Source organism: Bacillus rossius, chromosome 8 (genome assembly GCF_032445375.1).
Source record: "Bacillus rossius redtenbacheri isolate Brsri chromosome 8, Brsri_v3, whole genome shotgun sequence".
Taxonomy (NCBI): Eukaryota; Metazoa; Arthropoda; class Insecta; order Phasmatodea; family Bacillidae; genus Bacillus; species Bacillus rossius.
In genome coordinates this window covers 57,651,286-57,675,021 of record NC_086336.1, presented here as the reverse complement: position 1 = coordinate 57,675,021, position 23,736 = coordinate 57,651,286, and the positions used below count along the sequence as shown (strand labels likewise).

The following is a 23,736-nucleotide window of genomic DNA, read 5'->3' as shown; positions in this document are numbered from 1 at the left end:
TAACACTGAGGAAAAAAAGGCTGTAGGTTTTTCAGCTGGTTTTAAAAATTGGACTTTAAAGGTAAAAATAATGGTGTTTTTTTTTATGTCATCACAAAATACTTTTATCACCCACTTTACACACAGTCGAAGACATCATGTTCGGAGTCTTCTTAGATTCAAGGTTGTATTATTTTGATGTAGATTTCTGTCTGAAAGCCTCATATTCCAATGCATCTTATAGTCTTAGTACTCTTAATATCTGCATGACCAAGCATTGCTCAGAAGTATGTATGAGAGTATGTACATAAAAAATATGTACAGATGAATTTAAGATTGATTATTTATTTCAAGTTACTAAACATTAACCCTTCTGTTAAAACACTAAATATGGAACTACTGTAAACTTTTATTTACATGCAAAACATAAATAATGTTGGTTAAACATGAAGGAAATTCAATCATAAATTAAGACCTCTCTCCACACTATATTTCGGGAATGACGTGGACAATCCTTTGGTAAGAATACTTTTAATGTTCTTGGCCTCTTGACTCTACTACATACAACTTCACAAGTTAGTATAATTTGTTTAGTCAAAATTTCTCCTCAGTTGTTGTACATATGCAGCGCCGGCAAGTGACCTGTCTGCTGCATTGGCTAGACGAGTTGGGGGGGGGGGGGGGGATCTAAAAATAAAACCAGCCAGAGATAGAGAGAGCATGAGTGTGTGTGCAGCATGTGTGTGCGCATTCGTGAGGCAACTTGGCATGATTTCAAATGAACATTCTGTGACAAAACTGCAGCCATCTTTGGTGTTTATAAGAGCACTTTTAATAGTGCTTCAGCCCTGCTGTAATGGTAAACGGTAACCGGTAGCCTAACATGAGTGGTAGTTTTATAGAAGGAACTGACAAGAGTAGCTAGCTGCCTCTCAGTGGCGTGTGGTGGAGTTATTGTGTGGGTAAGCTGTCACACCCATCCTCGACCTTAAGGCCCTCCCCCAGAAAAATTTGGATTTCTAGGTGCAAAATGGGGCTATTTTTGAAGTTTTCCTGGTAGAAGTATAAAATGCACTTTATTCTAAGTAGGCCTATACATTCTTGTACCTGTCAAATTACTCCAGCTGCTACAACCAGGAGCAAAATTATTAACTTTTCGGAGACAGAAAACTATTAAAGTTAAACTGCAATATGAAGAGAGGGTTATTAGATAACATACAAATATGCTCACAAAATATAATACGCCTTATCCTTAGGCAGAGCTCCGGCGATCAGGGGAATGAGGTGGAAACTGAGAAACGCTGGAATGTATGTGCGGGGTAAACCTAACGAGAGTTTTTTTTTCAAGGAAAAACTTAACACAACTTTAAAATTAGAAAATAAAGACAACGTTAGGGAAACATTTTCTATTTTAAAAGTGCACTACTGAGTACACAAAAATTAACTTGACAAGATTTTTCACACAAGTCGAGAACATTTTTTACACCATTTTAAACTTGGATAATAAAGACAAAAGTAAAACAGTTTTGTTTTTACAATTTAGCTAATGATTACATTAGAACTAACTAAGCGCAATATTTTTCTCAAACATTTCATATTTGGCTTTTACGTTTTTTATTTATTTACTTTTCAACCGCGGATAAGGCGAGCAGATTATAAATATGTACAATAGTTTTATTTTTATCTATAGAAACACTTTAAGTGCAGTTAAAAAAAATTTAGTACAAGGCACTAACGACCATAAAGGCCTAGTAACAAAATATCTATTATAGACTAAAATAAGCAATATGCAATAATAAATTAATTGGTACATAATATTTATAAAAAAAATATTGAAAATTGAATTTTGTGCAAAAGAATTAAAACATAATACAAGACACCAAATAAAAAAGTTACTTATATGTAAGCTCGATTCTTCTCTTTTTTTTTAAAAACTCATTTATTACACAGTCATGAAAATTTTGCCCATTCTGCATTTCACACAGAAAATCTTTTTCAATGGACAATAATGCCAGTTCTGAAAGTCTGTCTTGTTGTTGTGTGCTACGGCTATATGTCTTTATTAGCTTCAGTACTAAAAAACTTCGTTCTGTGGAGGCACTAGTAGCAGGAATAGTTAATGTCAGTTAACACAACTTAATCACTTCTGAATATGCTACCTCTAAGTTCTTAGAAAGTATGAATAATAAAACTTCGCATACATTTTTACCTGAAAATTCCTGAGCCATATAAACTGCAACAAGTTGTGCTCGCAGTCAAACAACATCAAAGAAATTACCATACAGAATTAATACAGACTGCAAACTAATTTCGGGAAAACATTCTCGATGTTTTGTAAAGTTGTTTGGTTCTAGAAGTTCTAGGAACTGCAGAGATTATAAACTGGAAAATCTGTCGCTCATTTGCTGAATAACAGTGTCAGTAATTTCATAGTAAAAACGCCTGTAAAATGTTTTGAGATCACTACTATCACTGTGCTCAAAACATTTCCTTTTGAGTTCTTGTGCTTCGGAATTTACTTCAGGTTTTGTTTTCTCCCAAATTGTTTCAAAATTGTTTCGTTTTATTTGAAGTTGTGATAACTCCTTTACTTTTGAAGTGCAGTATCCAATGTCATGCAGCTTAGTCTACAGAATACTGAACAAAATATCTGTGTGAGGGAAAATGTCAGCAAAAACCTTTAACAGAAAATTGAAGTTGAAGTCTTTCAATGAAGCTAGAAAGCCTTTGGCACTTATGGCAGATTCTTGATCCCAGTTTTCTTCAGGGTCACAGATTTTGTCTAACAGGCAAATAAGTTCGTCTCTGTATTCACGTACAGAGCCAACTAAGTGCGACTTGAAGTTCCAACGTGTGGCTGAAACTCGAGGCAATCTCTTATTTACAACATCAAGGGCCTTTGTACGTTTTGTGGACTTCGTAAAAAATGCAGCCAATCCACTTAATGTACTGAAAAATATTCGGCAGTCTCTTATTGAACATGCAGATTGTGATAACATCAAATTTAGCCTGTGCTCCATGCAGTGAACAAATGTAGCCTGAGGATATTTTTGTTTTACTTTCGCTTGCAGGCCATTCAAAGACCAACCATAACAGAAGCGCCATCATAGATTTGAGCTACCAGTCTTTTCTCGCAGCTGTAATCAGCCACTAATTGGTCAACAAAATTGTAAATGGCCTCAGCAGAGCGATTTTCAGACACACAAAAAAAAAAACCATAAACCTTTCTTGTATTTTACCATCCTCCCCAATGTATCGAAATATGTAGGAAAGTTGAGCCTGATTGCTTATATCTGTTGTTTCATCTAAGCTGATAGAAACAAATGTAGTTTTTTCAATTTCATTTCTAATGCGTTCACTGACTACGGTGGCTACACTTGAAATCAAATCATTTTGTATTAGATTTGATAGACCTGTAAAAACTGAGGATGTTTCAAGATGATGTTTCAAAATTAAATCATACTGACTGATGAGGTTAATTAGTTCAACATAATTCCCTTTGTTTTTTGAGTCATGTTCTTCGTTGTGACCTCTGAAAGGAAGTTCCTGCTTCGCTAGATAACAAACAACATCTACAAAACGTCTCAAGATTTCTCGGTTCTTTTTAACCAATTCGTTGTTTTTTTGATGACATTTTTTTTGGTCATCAAGCAAGTGGTCTATCCTTATCTTGCCAAAGGTTTTTTCACAAAGAATAGCTTGCAAATGGGTACGGGACAAGCAAAGTTTTTTTAAAGCTTTGATCAAATTGCCCATGTTACTGTATCCAGTTTTGCTCCACACATTTTTTTCTTTGGCAAAAAGCATACATGGCCAGCAAAAAAGTTTTCCAAGTAATGGGCAGCCTGTTAACCACTCATTTTTCGAATATAAATTACAATTAAAATGTATAACAAAAGATTTTCCTGTTGTTTTTATGTCTAATTCAGGAGTCTGTCTCCCCACTACCAAACACTTTTTTTTATCTTCAAAAGAAAAAGAATTAAAATCAGTACTCAAAAAATTGCAAACAACGCAGGGGCTGTGTTCTCAGCTGGGGCCGGGTTGAGAGTCCTGCTCCATCCCGGACAGCATACGCTGCGGAACTCACAGCTTACCTTGTTGGCACATGGACGGCAATCGCAGATGAAGTTTACATTCTCACTGGCTAGCACTTAAAACGAAAACAGTAAACACCAAAACAGAATAAAATGTTCTTAAAATGGACACTGTTGCGCAATGAAAACTTGCCTTATAAGTTGTAAAAATAAAATTAGTACCGGTATTTGTTTGTTGCACGAAACAACGCAACTTCTGCCTGTCGACGCGCGCACACACAGCTAAGGCCAGCTGCTCTGGCTACAGCGGGCCTTGAGCGAACATTACCGAAGTAGTCTCACGAAGATACGCGAACCCTTTCCCCTCCTCCGCCCGGCTTTCACGTTACCATGACAACCGGGTGACACGCTAACCGACGCGCCCGCTACGGTGATCGCATCGCATTGACACACGAGATGAAATTACTAGATAGCAAAAATTATTACATTATGCCAAGCAACATAACAAAACAACAGGGTAAGCACTGCTTACCTAGCGTTTATTGAATACACGCCACTGCTGCCTCTTCTCTCTCTGGTGGCAAAGGGATGGGTAAAAAAATAAAATACAATAGACGAAAGAAAAATAATAGCAATCTTCTCCTTTGTCTTTTTGTTAGATAGTTCGGGGGAAATTGGAGGAGTCATAAATATGAAGGAGGGGGAGGGAAGACAAAAGTGAACCACCTCACACCCTCCTGTAGTAAACAGACCAAGAACTGAGGGTCAACACCAGTGCTGTATTTCTTACCGGCCAATAGCTGAGACACGGAACACAAAGACTTCACTCGAATCCATGGAACTCTAGTGAAGACAGAAACCGTATTGGTCCGAAAATAGGCTGACCTTTTTTGCCAGTTTTGTCAACCTTGAAATCTAGAGTCAGCCTATAATGGGGCAGTAGCCAAAATAGTATAATTAAACACATACATTTTGAGGAGAATCACTTATGGCATAAAAATGTTATCAGATATACAATTCATTGACCTAAAATTATGCCGTACTTACGTGGAATTAGTAATTTTTCCAACTTAGAAATTTAGTAAACACACTTAACCCCAATAACGTATCATATTTTAAGTTAAGTACACAGATGTGGTAATTTGTAGCACATAGCTTTCAAAAGCTCGGTCTGGTTATTTTTGAACTGTATTTAACAGGCTGCTGTAATTTTATTTGCTTGTAAAATGTGGTATTTACAGTAAACAATTAGTAAAAACAGCAATTTTGCAGTAAGGTTATTTACCGTAGTATGCTTTGTTTACTCGTCTACCACAGGAAAATTAAAATGGCAGCAGTGTTGGCTACTTGTAGTTGCGACACGAATAAACAAATACCGGTACATACCAACAGTAACAAGAACAATAAAACCTATTTGCAATAATGGCTGTTTTATGGTTGATTCATACACGTTTTACATGAAACCATTTTGGGTTTTATACGTCAAAATTAAACGTACCGGTTAATGTTTTTACGTCACAATTTCTATGAACTTAGAAAATGTAGCCATTGCCGTATAAAATGTTAGCACCACTACAAAAGAATGTGAAGATAAACGGAAACACAGGCCTATGCCTATGTAAATATGAACTCTCAAACATTTTGGTAAGTAAGAATAACACATTTCATCAGTTCAATAAATACTAACTTAGTTGAAGTGTTACTGTGGTAATATGCTGCTGATAATCATTTTAGTTAGTTAAAATTTATTTTCCCCTGATTTTGAGTTTGCTGTAGAAGGGGTCGGCCTATTTTCGGACCAATATGGTATACGCATACGGTGTGATCTTTAACGAAGGGGAGACCCTTACAGTGAAAATGTTAAGATTTTTTTGCCCAAAATTGATGGTGCAACCCATACACTGGTGCGACCCTCTGCTGGTAAATATGGTAGCTTGTTTTTGAAACTCAACCCCTGTTTTGTCATAAATCCGTACATCAAGAAAGCTGTTACTGTGTCGCATGGTGGTAGATCAATCGTGACTATCGAGTTCCCTAATAGTAAAAGATAGAGAAATATTGAAAGAAAAACTTTTTATGTAAAATTTGATTATCTTTCTTTTATTTCTGTAGTATTTTTCTTGTAAAAGCAACGGTTTACGAGATAAATACGAAAAACCTATTTTATCCACCATTTTTCCAAGATGGCGGCATGTTCCCCATTGCGGATTTCAGGTGATTTCCTTCCAAAGATAAAGGTGAACATACAGGATCTTTTCCAGCAAAAATTAGCTTTCCAAAAATTACTTCCCTCTAACCACACATTATGACTAGGGCCTGGAAAAATTAGCATCTATTTATTACAAAATTAGCATTTATGATGTTGAAAATTAGTATCTATTTTCCAGAAATTAGCATCTATTTTTGAGAAATTTGCTTAAGATATTAAAGTTACATAACAATACAAGAAGTTGTAATAGTGTTTATACCCATTATGACGAATTTTAACACAAACCAAAATCATTAAACGGTATTTGTAAACAAACGTTTGAGCACTAGTAATTTCAAATGAAAACAAACAGACAATTCAAGTTGGCCAACTTCAGTACGCTAAACGTGCACCACAAAATGTATGATTTGTCTCTATGTAAAATATTGATCAGAAAAAAAATTTGAAAACTAAAGTGATTATCAACAAATGTAAAAAAAACCGCGTACTAAAATATTTCTAGTAGTTTTGAGCATTTAAAATATTTTCATTTTTATCTTTGCAAGTTCACTACGATCCCGTCAACGACCTAGATATTTTCTAGTTTTGTTGGTTTCCGTGAAGCGCTTCCCGGGAAATTTGTTTTGTTAGGTTGGATACTCTTCATGAACAGGCAACACACGATGCAATGGCGAACGTGGCGTGATCTATCAAAACAAAATAACTGCGTCGATAAGTAGTGTGAACATTCTTTTCTAAACATTCAACGGTAACTTGAGTAAATCGTAAACACTAAATTTACAAAATTACTTATTCTATACTATCAGGCGTGATATTTGGTTAAGGAATGTTTTCTAAGTTAAGGTTAGGATTCGGATTTTATTCCTTCAACAAGCCTTGTCAGAAGCTATTGTTTACTGTAATTGTGTTATGGTGGTTATTTTCAAAAACAATACTTTGAGGAATGTGTGTTCAAGCCATTTTGTTGCATTCTATAGTGGTTTTTCGCCCGATAATGGTAATTTTACCGCGATTTCGCAAATATAGCATTTATAACAACAATTAGTAAAAAAATCGCATCTAACCTCAAAATTCGCAAAAAAATCGCATCTATCGCAAATTGCGAATTTTTCCGGCCCCTAATTATGACTATACTATAAGGAAAGGCCTGCTCACACACTCACCTATCTTGAGCCACAGCTTCTTGCGCAGCTCCGTGTCGTTCTGCGGCATGCTGGCGGTCTGCTTGGCCAGGTCCACGCTGACCGTGAGGGCGAGGTCCACCGCGGACTCCCACAGCCCCAGCAGCGCCGACAGCTGCACGCACGCCTGGGCCAGCCCCCGCTCGCGGCACAGGCGCAGGGCGTAGTGCACGTCGTAGTGGATCATCAGGGCGTCCTGGCCTGCGGGCACACACACACACGTACTCACCCTCTGTGCACGAGGCTCATGGGGACATTTATTCTGATAACCACACATTGAAGGAATACAGAGGAACTAGTGCACTTTGTACGGAGATTGTCTCGGTAAATAAACATTAAATTATTAAGTTAACACTTGTAGGAAGGTCCCTATGAATCAGAATTTGTGGTACTGTACAGGTACTTTGAAATAAAAAGTGATCTTTTGTGACATGAAGTCTGTTACCACATATTCCTGATGGTACTCAGGGGCATTGGTGAATTCTGTACGTAGATTTTATCGCTAAATAAATATTTAATTCAACAATGTTTGGTGTCAGCGAACAGTTGTGATGAGTGCTGTACAGAGGTTAGTGCGCGAGTAGCCTTTTATCCAAGCACGCGGACACCCACGGGACGGGGGTGGGGGTGGAATCAGTGACTGACAGTCAATATCAGCCAATGTAAACAATGACACATGAGTTTGTTAACATCATCACTGCAATAAGATGTCTGTTTTTTTTTTTTTAAATAGGGTTCCACATCATACTATTATGCAAAAAGGCTTAAGAGACAAGACCCAAGCTCAGAACCACTTGGGTACCATCTTCACATTCAATAATTTGAGTCATGCCAAGAAGTTGAGATCGAACCCAAGATCCGCATCACATGAAAATGATGCGATAGCAATCTCAGCCTACTACTGTGTTTCTTACTTACACAAAAAACAGGTTTCAACCGCACCGGGAATTGAACCTGGATTTTCTTAATGAGCGATGGGTGAAGCAACCACTCAAACACCATGATTCTTTATTTTTTTTCCTAAATAAACAGTTTATACTGAGAGAAAAAAAAATTGAAATAGGTAAGCTTCGACTTACAGATAAACAAGAAATAACTTCTTCCAATTTTTTTGGGCTGTATTGTTTTTAATTTTTCGAAAACTGCCTGATTTTGGGTTGTTTTCTGAGCATTTTAATTTTTATCTTCCTTGTCTACTGCTGATGTTTCAGATGACATACAGTGTAACCAAGAATAGCGTATGTCCAAAAGTACATCTTAAATGGCAGTGCTTATTCACTACCTTACCCAGTCATCTTGGAATGTTGCCTTAAATGGTGGTTTAATCACTCAAAGTTACACTCTGTGTGTTAGTTTTATCGTTCTACTCATACAAGGTCAGACAGATGTGGTGTGAACAGCCTCACCTTGCACAGCGAGGTAGTGCATCAGCTTATCCGGCTTGTGGCAGGCGTACAAGGACAGCAAGTAGTTGTGGACGGCCTGCTGCTGACAGTTCAGAGAGTGGATGGCGAACTCCAGGTAGCGAATGGCCTCTCCCGCCTGCCGACAACACATCACAGACACTCTACACCTTCAACATTCTTTACGAGTTTATCAGCTAGCTACGAGCATATCAGCCAATTATGGTCTAGGACAGGGTTTCCCAACCAGTGGTACGTGGCAACATTGCAGGTGGAACGAGATCAAATGCCGACATATTGACATATCTTCAGGAGCATGTACATGGCAAGTCTAGGACAAACAGCATCTAGTTTTCCACTAAAAATAGCTTATTTTTATGAATATAGATTTTTGGATTAAATTTGAAATAATTGTCTATACTTGTTTGTTTTTAATGTTTTTCAATTTGAATTAATGTACATAACTGTTTGTTTTCAAAGTTATGCGTTATTAATAAAACTGCCATTTTGCAATACAGAATATCCAGCTTGCCTGATCAAAACCTTTACCTCCTTGGTCGGAGGTACAGGGTTGAAAGTCAGAGTAGTCATACCATGAACATAAAATTTTCTTATTTAAAGAGGACAAATATGTACAAAGAGATGATGTCAAAAAATGGTTAAGAGAGAATTCAAACGACAGCACAAGATGATTTTTTGAACTGCGTGAATTACACGACAGTTTCAGTTCTATAACGTAACTTTATTTTTGCACCTTATAAAAGACAACACACCTTTTTCAAATACTGGGTTATTCCAAAATAGCATCACCTATTTTAATTCTACTAAAACCGATTCTACTGTGTTCAAGAACTGTCAGCATTAATATCAGGTTCAGTGGTCTTGCAAAGCCGACTGTGCTAACAGACTATGTTAAAGTAACATTTCTCAAGATACATTAGCACATAAACTATTAAATTATCATTCATATAGTGTTGAATTCACTCATAAAATTAAGAATTCTGTGGACATTTACGGTAGTGTGCCATCGTATAGACTACTCTAGTTAGTGAGGTACATGTTTTCCGATAAGCTGCAATGGTATTTGATTTTTTTTTGTGTTAAACAGATACAGTAATTGGCTTAGTTTTGTGTTAATAAATATATGTAATTTTTTTTAAATTATTGATGTGTTTAAAACCTACTGTCATCCTTTGTATAGCATAATGTTCATCGACTTATTATTTTATCCCTATTTTATCAACTATTGGTAGTTTCTGTGTATTTTGGTTGAAGATTGATGTTAATAATGAAGTGTTTAAATTCATAATATTATTAAATTGATCACCTTCAATACCTTCAATAAATAACACTTTCATCACACTTTGGAGACCAAATTTTATTTTTTTAAATTTCATTTAGTAGGGTATATTTTTAAATATTCAAATTCAAGTATTAAAATTTTAGTTCATCAAAAGTTGTATGAAACTGAGCATTTGAGGTCAGTATTTGAGACAGTAAGTTTAAAAATATTCCAAGCCTATCTCTGACACCTGATGTCATGTTCTGCCACAGCAGCCGCTGCCGCTGCTAACAGAGTGGGTGTGGGAGGGAATAACTGGAACAGGCATGACCTCACCTGGTTCTCGTCGCAGGTGACGAGGGCGGGGAGCAGCTTGGAGGGGTTCAAGTTGCGCCCCTGGCTGATCAGAACCTGCACCGTCTGCTTGGGGTTGGCCTGCATCAGCGCCGGGGCAAACTGGTAGAACAGCTCCTTCCTCGTCTGGCTCTTCAGCACGTCCAGCGCTGCAGACAGCCGTGCCCACGTGTCACATCACTGTCCGCCCTCTGAGGCCTCGTAAATTAGGGTTACTGCATTTTCGTGTCATTATTCTTTATTCAGAACAATTACAATGGATGTTTAATTATACACGGAAAGCATTGCATTTATTGTTCTGTTGTATGGATGGGTCAGTCCCGGTTCTTGGTCCCGCCGGTTCTCAGCAAATTAACCGGCACCGGGAACCGTAAAAGTAATGTCAGTACCGGTGCAGATACCACGGAAAGCATAACAGCTAATACTTTCTCCAATAAAACGTAGTACGTAGTATATTGCCAGGCGACCAACATGCACACATCTATTAACTTCACTTCAAGCTCTATGTGACAAGTGAATGGTTCATGCTAATGCTAATACAAAAATCTGGCTAGAGTTCAAGGTAAAAATAAATATTAAGAAAAATTTTATGTTTTGTTTCTTAAAAATTATTTCAGATGTCTTAATACAATTAACTATCAACATATTTAATTATTTAGAGCTTGTAAAAACATACATGCAGGCTGTGTTACGTGATAACTAAAAGCTTAATAAAGAGTTTTATTTTAGTACGCGCTGTTTTTTAAAAAAGTTATTCGGTTAATTCAAAAATATGGTAATCTGAACAGGTCTCGGCTTCAATTAGTTTGGATTAGCGGTACTCCACAGAACAATATGTCTGCATTGAACAGCAATGCTGTAATTAAATACTTCATCAAGTGCTTGCACACATACCATCATTTATCGCATAATCGTAGCACGCGCGTAATCGTCGCACCTATATTTTTGGCTATCAAAATTGGGATAAAAAAACTTCTCACTTAAACGTCGAATTATGTATGTTTTTGGTCCCGCTATTAGATGCCAAGCGCTTTGTGTAAGTATCTTTTCCGTATAAAACAATGTATTTTAAAGTAGAAATCTAATATCTATTCGGACATTACCACTTACTTATTTAATTAACGGAAATACAAAGTTGTCTGACATGTAAATTTTCTTTTAACATACGTTTTTAAACGTTATTTCCTTTATCTGATCGTCTGCGTCGCCGCGGTGTACCGCTTATGAACATGTAGCCAGCGCTAGTTGGCATCATTCATGTTTGGTTATGTTGCTTCCCGTATAGAGCACGCGCACGTAGTCGAATATCGATATCTCGCCGATTGCATGCAGCGTGCGCTCTCTGTCGAGTTAACTACATTTAATAGCCCGCACTCTTTCGTGGTAAATGTGTACTACGGCAATAGTTACGCGTTAGTTCACGTCGCAGATTCAAGTGGCCTGCGTTCACGTTACAGTTTGGGTTTTCTATTTAAAGTTGAAGAAAGGTTTTTGTTTAATGAATCGTGCTCTTGTATACTCAACTTTTATTTATTAAATAAACGTACTTTCCATGAACAGGTTTTTTTTATGAATAACTTTACCTAACAAAATATTTTTTCCCGCATAACTGTCGCACCCCTACTTTTCAAACTTGATTTTAGAATAAAATGTGCGACGATTATGCGATAAAACACGGTAAGATATGAATCAGAACATGATTGAATATTACAGGGCACAGCGCAGTCCAAAGACATCGCTCACCTTCCAAATGGTTATTCTTGTTGATGTGATGACGAATGACCCTCTCGTAGTCCTTGTTGATGATGGTGAGCTTGACGAGGTTCTGCTTGTCGCCGTGGCTGGCCATCAGGTCGTACATCGTGGTGTGGTTGTTCTTCACGCACTCCTGCCACGGCAACACACCACGTTAGCCACTGTGGCACACACTATGAACCTCACTTATTGTTCTGTTCAAACCAAGTATGTACCTTGTGCCCCGAAACTGTTACGAGCTTGTGAAAAGTGTGAATTAAAATATGTATACTGAGAAGTGACAAAAAAAGTGAATTCAAGTAAAATAAGTAGCCAATAAGTGACTTCAAAAAGTCACCAAGTGTTAACCACAAAATAAAAAACTAGAAAATAAGTGTAGTTATAAGATATTGTTTACCAAATATTATTTTATACCTATAAATTGCAATTTACACACTACCGATAAAAACTTCTTAGCAACTTACGACATTGGTAAGCGCCAATTTAACAATGCATATTCTCATATACGTCTACACTGAAAAAATAAAATAAAAAAAATTAAAATTTAATTGCTTAGTTATGTTGAAAAGAGAGGAAAATGTTATGAAATGCAGGATAACTTTTATAAGGCCCAACAAAACAAATAATACAGTGCAACTAAAATGACTTTTCCCAATAAAAGTGACAAAAAAAGTGACTCACAAAATAAGTGACAAAGTGTTAAAGTGACCATTTTGAACCCCTGAATAAATTAATAATAATGGCTCAGTTTTCTATAAACACTTATTTGTTTAAGAAAACAATATTCAAAAGTTTTTTTTTTATCTCCAATGGTGTGATATTTAAATTTTAATACACAATTTTCAAACGCTAAAAAATCTCTCGTGAACCACTTGCAGTGGAAAGAGATACTTGTTCTTCTTACTTATGCTCAGAAAAGAAAACACTTCTCGACACGTTTTCGGAAACTATTAATGCTTCACGTATTATTTCACTCAGAAACATTCCCACAGTCGAGTTCCACCACAGTGAATATAATTTCAAAGTGTCCTGACAGTCCTAAGTGCACTACTCACCGTCACCTCCGGGCGTGCGAGGAACGAGTCCAGCTCCTTCTGCAACTGGCTGTACTGGGCGGACCCTTCCTCGCCTTGGTCCCGCAGGCAGCCGAGCTGGTTCAAGGTCAGCTCCAGGACCAGCATCACGATCATCGTTATCTGCGTCTTGTCCTGGGGCCTCAAGCCTTCCAGCTTCTGCGGCAAGCACCCGAGGAACCAGTGCAGTGAGAAAACCTTGGAAGGTTCTGTGGATCCGTGCTGTTCACCTTGGCTGCCAGGGTGCATTACTGTGCCGCCGGCAGTTTCAGTTCGTTCAGAGTTTACTGTTACTGTTAGTCTTCATTTCAGTGTTTCCCGCTATCTAGCTGGTTAATTTTCACATGTGGTATTCCATTAAAATTATATTGACGTTAATCTGCCAAAATCGCTAATACAGTATGGCCATGATCGCGAACATGCTAGAACATGCTTTGACTGTATTCAGGCTTAAAAATAGTTCAACTCTCCAAAAAAAATTGTGAAAAAAGAGAATAAATATTATAAATAATAACAAATACATGTATAGGAAGATATATGTTGAATAAACAAGCTCTAAAAAAAGATGATATCAATTGAGTCAAACTTTTACCTTATTCTTTGTAATATATATCTGTGCATGTGTGTGTCTGTCTCTGTCTGTGTGTGTATAATGCTGTTACAACAATTTGTTTTAGGAACATATAATCAGGTAAGATAAACGAAACAAGGGAAAAAATTTAATAATAAATATAGTAATAGATATAATACATTATGTTATAATTTATTTTTACTAAGTTTATAATTTGCTTTCAGGTGGTGCCTAATGTTAGTATCATGGGTGGCATGAGTTTTGTTCAATAAATCTACAGTGATTAAACATTACTGGTACCTAAATATTAAAAAAAAAATCAAACACACATAATGTCTACCCAACATTATTCACTGTTAACAAAACTTAAAATCTTTGACTCAGATGATGTTTATTAAGTTCAGTTAACAAACAAGAAAATGGGTGAAATCAAGTACTAAGATTCATAATTAAAAATATGATTAGTACAGATATAGTATACAGACCATATCACTAAACCACCTTACAAGCAACGTTATTTAACATCTTCAACATTTGGTGTGGTAATATCCAGAGCTGTACCGATTCACAAAATTTTTCCTTTATGCCGCTATGCAGATACAACTGTTGCAGATTCACCGATTCTGAACCGATAGTAGATTCACCAATGGACAACTGGAGGTATCCACCCTCTGACATCACGGTGTCACATGTGAACAAGGGGAGAGGGGTGGAACTGGGGGAAACAAGAAAACAGTCGCTGCCTAATACTGCACATGGTCGCAAAGAAGCATTTAATATTTTTTTCTGTTCAAGCGTTTGAATAATGGTACAACTTTGTTTCACCTCTCATTATAAGAGTTCATGTTTTACACCTGAAATAGCATTTCACAGCTTAAAAAATAATAATAAAAGAACGTCTTAAATAATGAAAATTTAAGATACCAGGGACGATTGCACAAGTACAGTTCTTAGCGCACGAGCGGGTATGTTCTCAACACTTCGTCGCTGCAGATTACAGAAAAGTTAATTGCTGCATTAAATTCTTAAAGAAGAATTCCATTCCCAGTACTTTACATTCACAACACCTAGGAAACTAAATCCCACCTTATGCAAAAAACTTTGTTGCAGATCAAAAGTAAGTACGCCTAGAACATGAAAAAAAGTCTATTGTCCGATAACTATTTATTAAACAAAGATAGTTTTATGTTTTTACGATTAAAATTTAATTCAATGAAAATTAAACACAAGTAAAATAAAAACTGTGTGTTTATACGGACAGCATAAAGGGCCTGCTACATTCACACAATCGTATATGTGCCTATTATCTAATTACGTATATACATACAACACAACTCAATAATACATATTAATTTTTCTAGATCCTAAACTTTACATAAATTACTTAAAAAATGTCTCCAACATGATATTATGAACATTTATTTGCAGTTCAAGCAGTTGGTATTTTCCGTTGCTTATAGTGGTAGCCATGCTCTAAATAAAGCAAGTTTTCGTTCTTATCTAACTTTACAGTGCTGGTGATATATTTAGTTCCAATGTATTAGATTCAAGAACATTATTTAAACATAGAATGTTTAAGTTTGATCTGTACGGCTGGTACATGTAGTTAAGAAATGATGCGAGTTCAAAGTATGTAGTAGTATGAAAATTGGCTATTGGTGGATTTTTAGGTTATGACAGGTACTTTCATTTTTCAATAATATCGCCCGAAAATTAACAAGTGTATTGTGAATCGGCAGAAACGCAGATTGAACTAAATATGTATCAGCAAAATCAGCTTCTGCCGATTTGTAACGGCACAGCTCTGGTAATATTTCTAATGCTATAGGCCTAACCCAAAAACGAATGTTTAAAAATTATTATGAACCTTTATTAGGAATGTCTTCAGAGCATCAATCTCGGAAACTTGCAAAAATTTCAGCGCTACCTCTTCAAATGACGACTGGGTTTCAGCGTAATGAAGAGCACTCTTTTTGTACCTATAAAAACATGCATTACACAATTAGTAGTTTACTATTAAAATCACACAAACTGAGCTACAACAAAAAGTGTACAAGTCTTTAAAGATTCAAAATGACTGATCTTTATATTGGTTTAAAATACAGTGGTGATTAAGAAACTCAACAGAATGCAAAATAGACTATATAAAAAAAAGGGGAAAAAAGTCTTGAAACAGCACCAAACATCAATCTAAAATATGAATTACATTCATACAGAATACAAATCAAGTACTAAAATGAATGAACTTAAAAACTCATCAACATACACACCGAGGTCATAAGAGATGATAAAGAGTGATATGATGAGAATGGAGCACTTATGGACTAAATGACGGGGGGAAACGTAAGTGCCCTAAGAAAACTCACTGGCTCACAGAAAAGTGTGCCTTATTTCCCACTGACAAACACAACCTCTTATTATTACATACAGCATCTAGGGTGACCACTATATTAGCAAAACCAAATTCCAGGTTTTTTTTCCAGAATTGTTAAGGTTTTCTTAAGAAATTTCATAAAAAATAACATTAATAAAAAATGTAATTCAACTAACAAAGACAGTTGCAATCAACAGCAAAATTTTATGAACAGACAGCATTGATATAAATAATATAGCAAAAACAATATGGGCACAACTAAAATTACTTCAGCAGCTGTCAGAGGTTAAAGAATGCACATAAAATAATAATTATTAACATAAGCAACTAAAATTTTCACCAGTACATTTAATAGTTGACATTATTTTCTACCACTTCCGGGGCATGTGACGAAATGAATACAAATAATATTTTGTTTTCAAGTTTGAAATGACAAATGTGCCCTGACCATCTCAACCTCTGATCAGATACCTCCTTCACATTGAAATGAGCAGCGAGAGGTTCAAACGTACATTTTAGTGTTGAAGTACATCTCCGCTTGCTTCACCAACACTTGGTCCAAGTGTGCTGGGTTGTCACCGCAGTACTTCTTAGCGAGATCGAACTCTCCCTTCTCCATATATATCTATGAGCGAATATAAAAAAGCCATGCATTAGATCACAAAGTACCGAGATTCCACCAGCTCTTGAAAATTTCAAAACATGACACATCCTTGCACACAGAGAATCTGTAATATGGATGAAACATCAATAATTTCAATTTAAAAATTTCACGTTTCCTAGTTTTATTTAACAATTACTAATACTGTAATACTTCAGTCTCACCCTCACAAAAAAAAAGTTATTTCACTTCAAAAAATAAACATATAGTTGCACAATATCATTATTTACATTTTTCAATATATACCCTATAATCCGTAAATGGAATTCAGACACAAATAAAGACCCACAACGTAAATTAAGTCACGATATTCAGCAGTACTTACACAAACCTTCACACACACAAAAAAAATTATTACACAAAGGACCAAAAGGATTGGAAACATTTTGTTATTAGTTTGTTAACATGTATCTCTTCTCATCTGTATATTTACAGATTCATTTTTATTGTTCTAAATAAAGGTCATATATAAACATACTTGGAACACAGTATTTAAAAAATAAAATAAAAACATTTTTTTGTTGTAAAATAAGTTTTTCTCTTTTTAGAAATAAACAGTACGTATAAAAATAATACCAATAACACCAAAAGCGCCTTTCTGAAAAATGATATTTGTAGCAATGCAGGACCTTCCATCTTTTATATGTATGTTTTCAAAAGAAATAAATATTATGTTTTCTAGTCATTCAGATGGATCAGCTGATTATGTAAGTTTATGCTCAAGGTAAGCTAGTTTATATATATATAATTCTGGAACTCAATTTTGATACTAGTTGTTTTATTTATAAAGCCATTCAACTACACTTTTACTGATTTTCACATTGCTAGCTAGGGTGGTATTTGTGGGAAAAGCAATTTTCAGTAGTTTATTTACTTGTGAACATGGTTTTAATGGCAATATCATACCTTTGTATTCATTTAGAAGCTTTCATTATGTTAATACAATGTTACGTAGTGTTTTGGTAAAATAAGGACAGATGTGCGATGCTCTGGTGCCGGTGGTTTATCAGTTACAGTGACAGCCTGGTGTTTTTTGTATATATATTCTTATGATGGGAAATACAGGTGTTGGCTCCCATGGGCGACAGTAAATTTATCAAGTTATTGTGCCGGCCAATAAGAAGTGAACTTTGTAATATTGTATTCGTTACTTACAGAAATGTCAAATGTGTAGATGTCACTACAATGTATTTTATATGGTATTGTGTACTTGTAAGGAGAACCTGTGTTGTAATTGGCTGATGGGGCCAGGCAACTACCTCCCCTCCCCCTTGTGGGCTGGATGTAGCTGCGTTGCTTAATTAGTTCTCTGCTCGATGTTAACTCAGTAGGTCACGTTTGACAGTGGCTCACACCACGACTATGTTTTAACGACTGTTCCAGGCTACGTTGACAAACTTTTTCGGAGCTATTTATTAGAATTTCTCATGACCGCAGTTGTCTGTGAACAGCCCACGATGGGACTTTCATGATTTTTAGCCACCATCGCAAGGGCACCTTTGTCCTTAGACTTACCATTGACGCCAAACAACCGCATATCTTACTTCCGAGCTGTGATATAATGCGAGTATAAAGAACATTTTGGCAAAATTAACAAACATTGAATTTTCAAGCAGAAAAAATTCATCCATGTTGTTGCTATCAAAATAATGTGGACCTGTTGTAAACATCATGTTAATGGCACAAGAAGTTTTGTTTTAACACAAGAAATAAAAATAAATATATGTAGACATTCTACTACTAATCTTTATCTTCAGAAAAAACAGTTTAACTAAATATAAGCATAACCTCAAAATTTAAAACATATTTGAATATTTTCGGTGAACATTTTAAAAATTTAATTTTTTGAAGAGTGTTTTGTGAATATTCAAGTCAGGTCATGTTTTAGCCAAGCTGATCTGATTTGTAATTAGAGCTGGGCCGATGCCGATCCCTGATCGTAATAATCGGCCGATTTTGTTAATTTTGCCGATCATAATGATCGGCAAAACGTAGCCGATTATTTGAGCCGATCATTGGTCTCCTACTGCAAACTTATAACATTGAATATTTACCTATACCTAACAACTTTCCATGTTTGTTTACGGTACTTTTCGGGAAGAAAATGTGATTATTCATCGAAAAATAATAGGATTTAATAATTTAAAACTAAACACACACGAAAAAAATATACCAATAAAGTAAACAAATACCGTAAGTTTTATAAACATTGAACAGTTACATACCTAAGTATCAATTTCCACGTATATTTACGGTACTTTCGGTAAAATAATTTTCCATTATACTATTTGCAAAGTTATTTATCATTTACGAACCGAAAACTATGTATTTGTTCACCATTTACGGTTAATATTACCGGAATGGCGAATGGCGAATGTTGTTTAGGTTGGTTATGTGACGCCAGAGATTGGAGTGACGCGCGTCGCGCGACAGAATTTTAACGGATTAATGGCGCTAGTAGTCTCGTGGTTAGTAAACAACTACTCTTCGGGAATTCATCTATTTAGTTTTTTCTCGCTAAATATGGCCTATTGAAAGTTTTGTTTAGCGAAATTAATATTCTTATCCTGTTTAGCGGGAAATAGAGCTTAACTTTCTTTTGTATAAAAACCTGGTTGATGAAGAGTTTTGTTTCCCACAGTAGAACCTCGTTAATCCGTGACGCGCTAATACGGGAATCGGATAATCCGGGACGATTTAAAAGTGCAGAAAAAAAAGAGAAGCTAAAATTGTCAGCGCTTAAAATTAACGTCACGCGGGCCGGCCGCCGGCAAACACTGCAAGCCATCGCGTGGGCCGCCAAACTCTGCAACGCTGTTTGTACCGACCCTTTGTGTCGCCCCCCCTTTCAGCTGTCACATTTGTCACTCTCTAAACTTGAGGGGGATGTCCTGACTTCTGCTTCCCGTCTCCCTTTGTTTGTTTCCACCTGCCAACCCACGGCAGGCGCCTGGCGAGTGACGTGTCTGGCTGGCATTCGGCTGGTCGAAGGGGTGGAGGGGGGTGGGGAGCTACCCAAAATTTATGTGTACATGGTCAGCACGATCTGATCTTTCTCTCTTCGGCCGTTGTAAATGACCGTGAACTAATGGCTAGGCAGTGCCATATTTTTTTAAGCTGAGACAACAATTCGAAGGCGGCCCTTACCGTTAACTGATTATCCGGGTTTATTTATTTATTTTTTTTTACAGAATTTCAATTATCCGGGCATCTGCGGGTCCCAATGAACACGAATAATGGGGAGTTTACTATTTTCATCCATCTGCTGCCAAAGCGCAGTAAGCCTCGGGAGATGTTACGTCACATGTCCTTGGCCTTAACCCAGCTGCACGCTGGTGTCTGAGAAGCTTGACAAGACCTTCCGGGCTTACCTGTATAATCACTAGTCCGTGAAATTTATGATGTCGTGATTTTTAAGTAATCATGTCAATGAAAAGTAGTTTTGTCTGGGAATATTTCACAGTTTATAGTGATCCGTCAAAAGCAACGTGTAATCAGAGGTACTTGAAAGGCTCTAATCGGCTCAGAAGATCGGCAGCAGATGATCGGCATCGGCATGATCGGCAAAATAGGTGATCGGCCCAGCTCTATTTGTAATAAAGTGACCTAAAAATAAAACCTAAAATCGCATCTATAATATTCAAAGTACTTTATACTGAACTGTTAATAAATGTTGTGGAATATGAAAATATAAACTTGAGCGCGTGACACTTTCAAATGATATTTCACTGTGCAATGTAGCAAAGAATCACTACTGTCCGAAAAAAAAAAAAAAAAGAATAATAATTAAAGGAAAATAAACACAACAATGAAGAGATCACAAACCTGCCAGACATTTCTCTCTTCCCGCATCACTTTGAAGCGGAACACTGCCTTCTCCGCAAACACCCAGATGGTGCCCCTTATAGGGTCCTTGGTGATGTCAACAAGCTTCCCGAAAGCCTGCAAAACACCACAGTCGCGTCTACCAATCAGGTGACTTCACCACCACATCACAAACCTTAAAAAAAAGTATAATATATTCATAAAAAAAGCAAATACTAGAAGGCAATTAATAATGCAACAACTGAAAAAGTTAATAGCAATTTGTTGTGTAAAATTCAAATCCAAATTTTCCAGCAAAAATATGAATGCTAATACATAATGTGAACGAATAAAAGAAACTGTACTATTAACAAAAATCAGGTACAGGAAAAATACCTGGAGCAAAGGGATTAAAAAAACTTTTATCTTATTACTAGGCCTGTACGAATATCAGTTTTTTAGTTTGAATATGAATACCAAATTACTCTTGAATACAAATATTGCATTCAAATAAATAGAATGAGCATTGAAATGACACTAAAATATTTTTTTATGTCTTGTAAAACATACATAGAGAAAAATATGGGAAACATGCCTTGAAGCAAATTTAAATTAGACAACTAATGCTTATGTGAAAGGCTGGTTAGATGAAATAAGCTACAATTATTAAACACAAAATATCTGTTAAATGTTTAAATTAAATAAAAAGTATTTTAATGCAGCTTTTCATTAACCTTATTCCCCAGATTCAGCTACTCTAAATATCGAAACCCAAAGTAAGATAAATTTATGTTAAGTTTTAAAATTCAGATCCCAATTAATCAGTTAGGTTTTTTTTTTTTTTTTTGTATTCTATAGCCCATGTATTAAAAGATAAGAATTTTTTTCAATTTTGGAATAACAGTTTCAAGAACATATCCCCAAAAACCTCGTTGTAGTAGTCTTCGAAAACAAGCTCCTCGTTCAGCAGCGAGACCCCCTTCACGTGGTCGGTGTACAGCAGCAAGGCATGGAACTCCGTGAGGACGAAGGACAGAGGCGCGCCCGGTGACGGCGCAGGGTACTGCAGCAACTCGCTTTTCGTCAGCACCGACGCCTGGCCACTGGGGTCCAGCTGAATCACAGAGCACGCAACAAACCCTTCAGAGAAACTATGTAACGCACCTGCAAATTAACACTGAAATGTCAAGAAAAAGGCATACAACCTCAATAAAAACTTCTGAATCCCACTTATATTTTGCACTAAGTGTGATTAACAAGCGTCAATGGCTACTATTAACATGTCATATGTATGCTGGTTTACAAACGAGTTGTTTTGCAAAGTGGTATCCAGCTAAAATAAGTGTATTAAGTAAATTTATAAAATCATCACTGTTAATAGTCTTACTACAACACAGCCAGGTACACACTCAACTCACTCGTTTCGTATTTTGTTGCACTTCCCCACCCCAACACTTTTTGTTCTAAAAAATGTATTTTAAAGTTTTAATTTAAGCTGTAACCAGCTTAAACTTGCATATTTATGATATTCCTGTGGTCCACAGGAACATACATATTATTAAAAAAAAGTATCAGTGTAAAACATGAACAGTTCCTACCTGACCATAAAAAATGCCTGGCTCTGTCAGCCAGGCAAACATCTTGGGCAGGCCTCGCAAGTTTTGGTACAGGAACTGCAGCTTGGAATACTTCAAAGAGCTGGGGATCTCCTGAAAACTCTCTAAAACAAACAATATCAAATTATTTTCTTTAGCAAAATTTTCTAAAAAACTTATTTTCACATTTTTACAAAGTGACTAAAAGATAATATTTAAAAAAAAAAAACCTTACAAATGTACATAGCCTTCATCATCAGCATGAGCCAAAAAGTTAGTAAGATGACCAAATGGGAAAAACTTCTTTAGGCTCGAATTGGAATATATAGCCTACTATAAAATGATGCTTGACTATGAATTGATGCCACGAATGAAAACACTTTTGTTACGTCTTTCAAGGTAAAGGTCAAGGTCACTTTCGCAAACAATACTATTCCAGGTCAAAGCTATATTTGGCTAGTAGTGATGTTATATCAATATCAGGGTTACTGTCACTATTGCAGTCACTGTCACAAGTCACAGTCACTCTCACTGACATGATCAGTCACAGTTTGTTCAGATTAGATTAAGGTAGGTACAAAATTATACTGTCTACACTAATGGCTACAACCTCAGTCATATGTCTAATTTGGGTTTTTTTTTTTATCTGAAGACTATAAATAATCAAATAATTAAAATTCACTATCTTACTTGAAAACTGATAAATGCTTTAAAAAAAGTTAGGATGACAAAAATTTAACATAACTATGTGCAAAATGTATCATTTATCTGAAAAAAAATGTAACTAGTGTGCACTTTTAAAATTTGTAACCAAAAAATTATTAAAAATCTATTTTTCAATTTTTTTTTATAGTTTTTCCAGTTTTTCTACTGTGAATAAAAACCAATTATTTTCTGTTTTTAATTAAACTGTTCATTTTTCAAAGCTCAAGAATGCTCATATCCCCACTGGGAAACTATTTGTAGTATAAACTGACAGAAAAATATGTCACTTTAGAGCAAAAATCTGTAGGTACTCTAGGAAATACTAAAATTATGCCAATACTAAGATATAAAATTGTGAAATGAAGAATAAAAAAATTATTACTTCATAACATAAATGAGTAATGTAAATACTAAAAGAATACCAAATATTTTATTAAATATTTCTCGAAGATAATTTTCAAATGTCATATAGTATGTTGTATGTAGAACTATCTAACTGAATATAAGACAATTTAAAATATAATACTACTTTAAATATAAGATGACCTCAAATACAATTCAAAAATCAAATAAACACAACCTCAATTATAAGCTGGCCTAAAATACAGCACAACCTCAAATAATAGGCAACCTTAAATATAAGACCACCATACAAATAAATTAACCTCAAATATTACAATATACAATTAAAAAAAAAAAAAAAGAAAACAACTTAAATATTACATGCCCTTAAATATTACAAGACTTTTAATA

At 35.8% G+C, this 23,736-nt stretch overlaps 1 protein-coding gene across 4 annotated transcripts in view; it reads right to left on the bottom strand.

The window, feature by feature from the left end:
- Positions 1-23,736, bottom strand: part of LOC134535005 (vacuolar protein sorting-associated protein 18 homolog) — an 80,153-nt gene that overhangs the window by 49,584 nt on the left and 6,833 nt on the right. For all 4 annotated transcript variants that reach the window (XM_063373815.1, XM_063373814.1, XM_063373813.1 and 1 more), the window contains 10 exons: positions 22,282-22,403; positions 21,612-21,797; positions 20,705-20,821; positions 16,731-16,843; positions 15,712-15,823; positions 13,256-13,432; positions 12,189-12,333; positions 10,428-10,594; positions 8,813-8,948; positions 7,389-7,607 (listed from right to left, as the gene is read on the bottom strand). In XM_063373815.1, the coding sequence (XP_063229885.1) occupies positions 7,389-7,607; positions 8,813-8,948; positions 10,428-10,594; positions 12,189-12,333; positions 13,256-13,432; positions 15,712-15,823; positions 16,731-16,843; positions 20,705-20,821; positions 21,612-21,797; positions 22,282-22,403 (1,494 nt within the window). The remainder of the gene's footprint in view (positions 1-7,388; positions 7,608-8,812; positions 8,949-10,427; positions 10,595-12,188; positions 12,334-13,255; positions 13,433-15,711; positions 15,824-16,730; positions 16,844-20,704; positions 20,822-21,611; positions 21,798-22,281; positions 22,404-23,736) is intronic.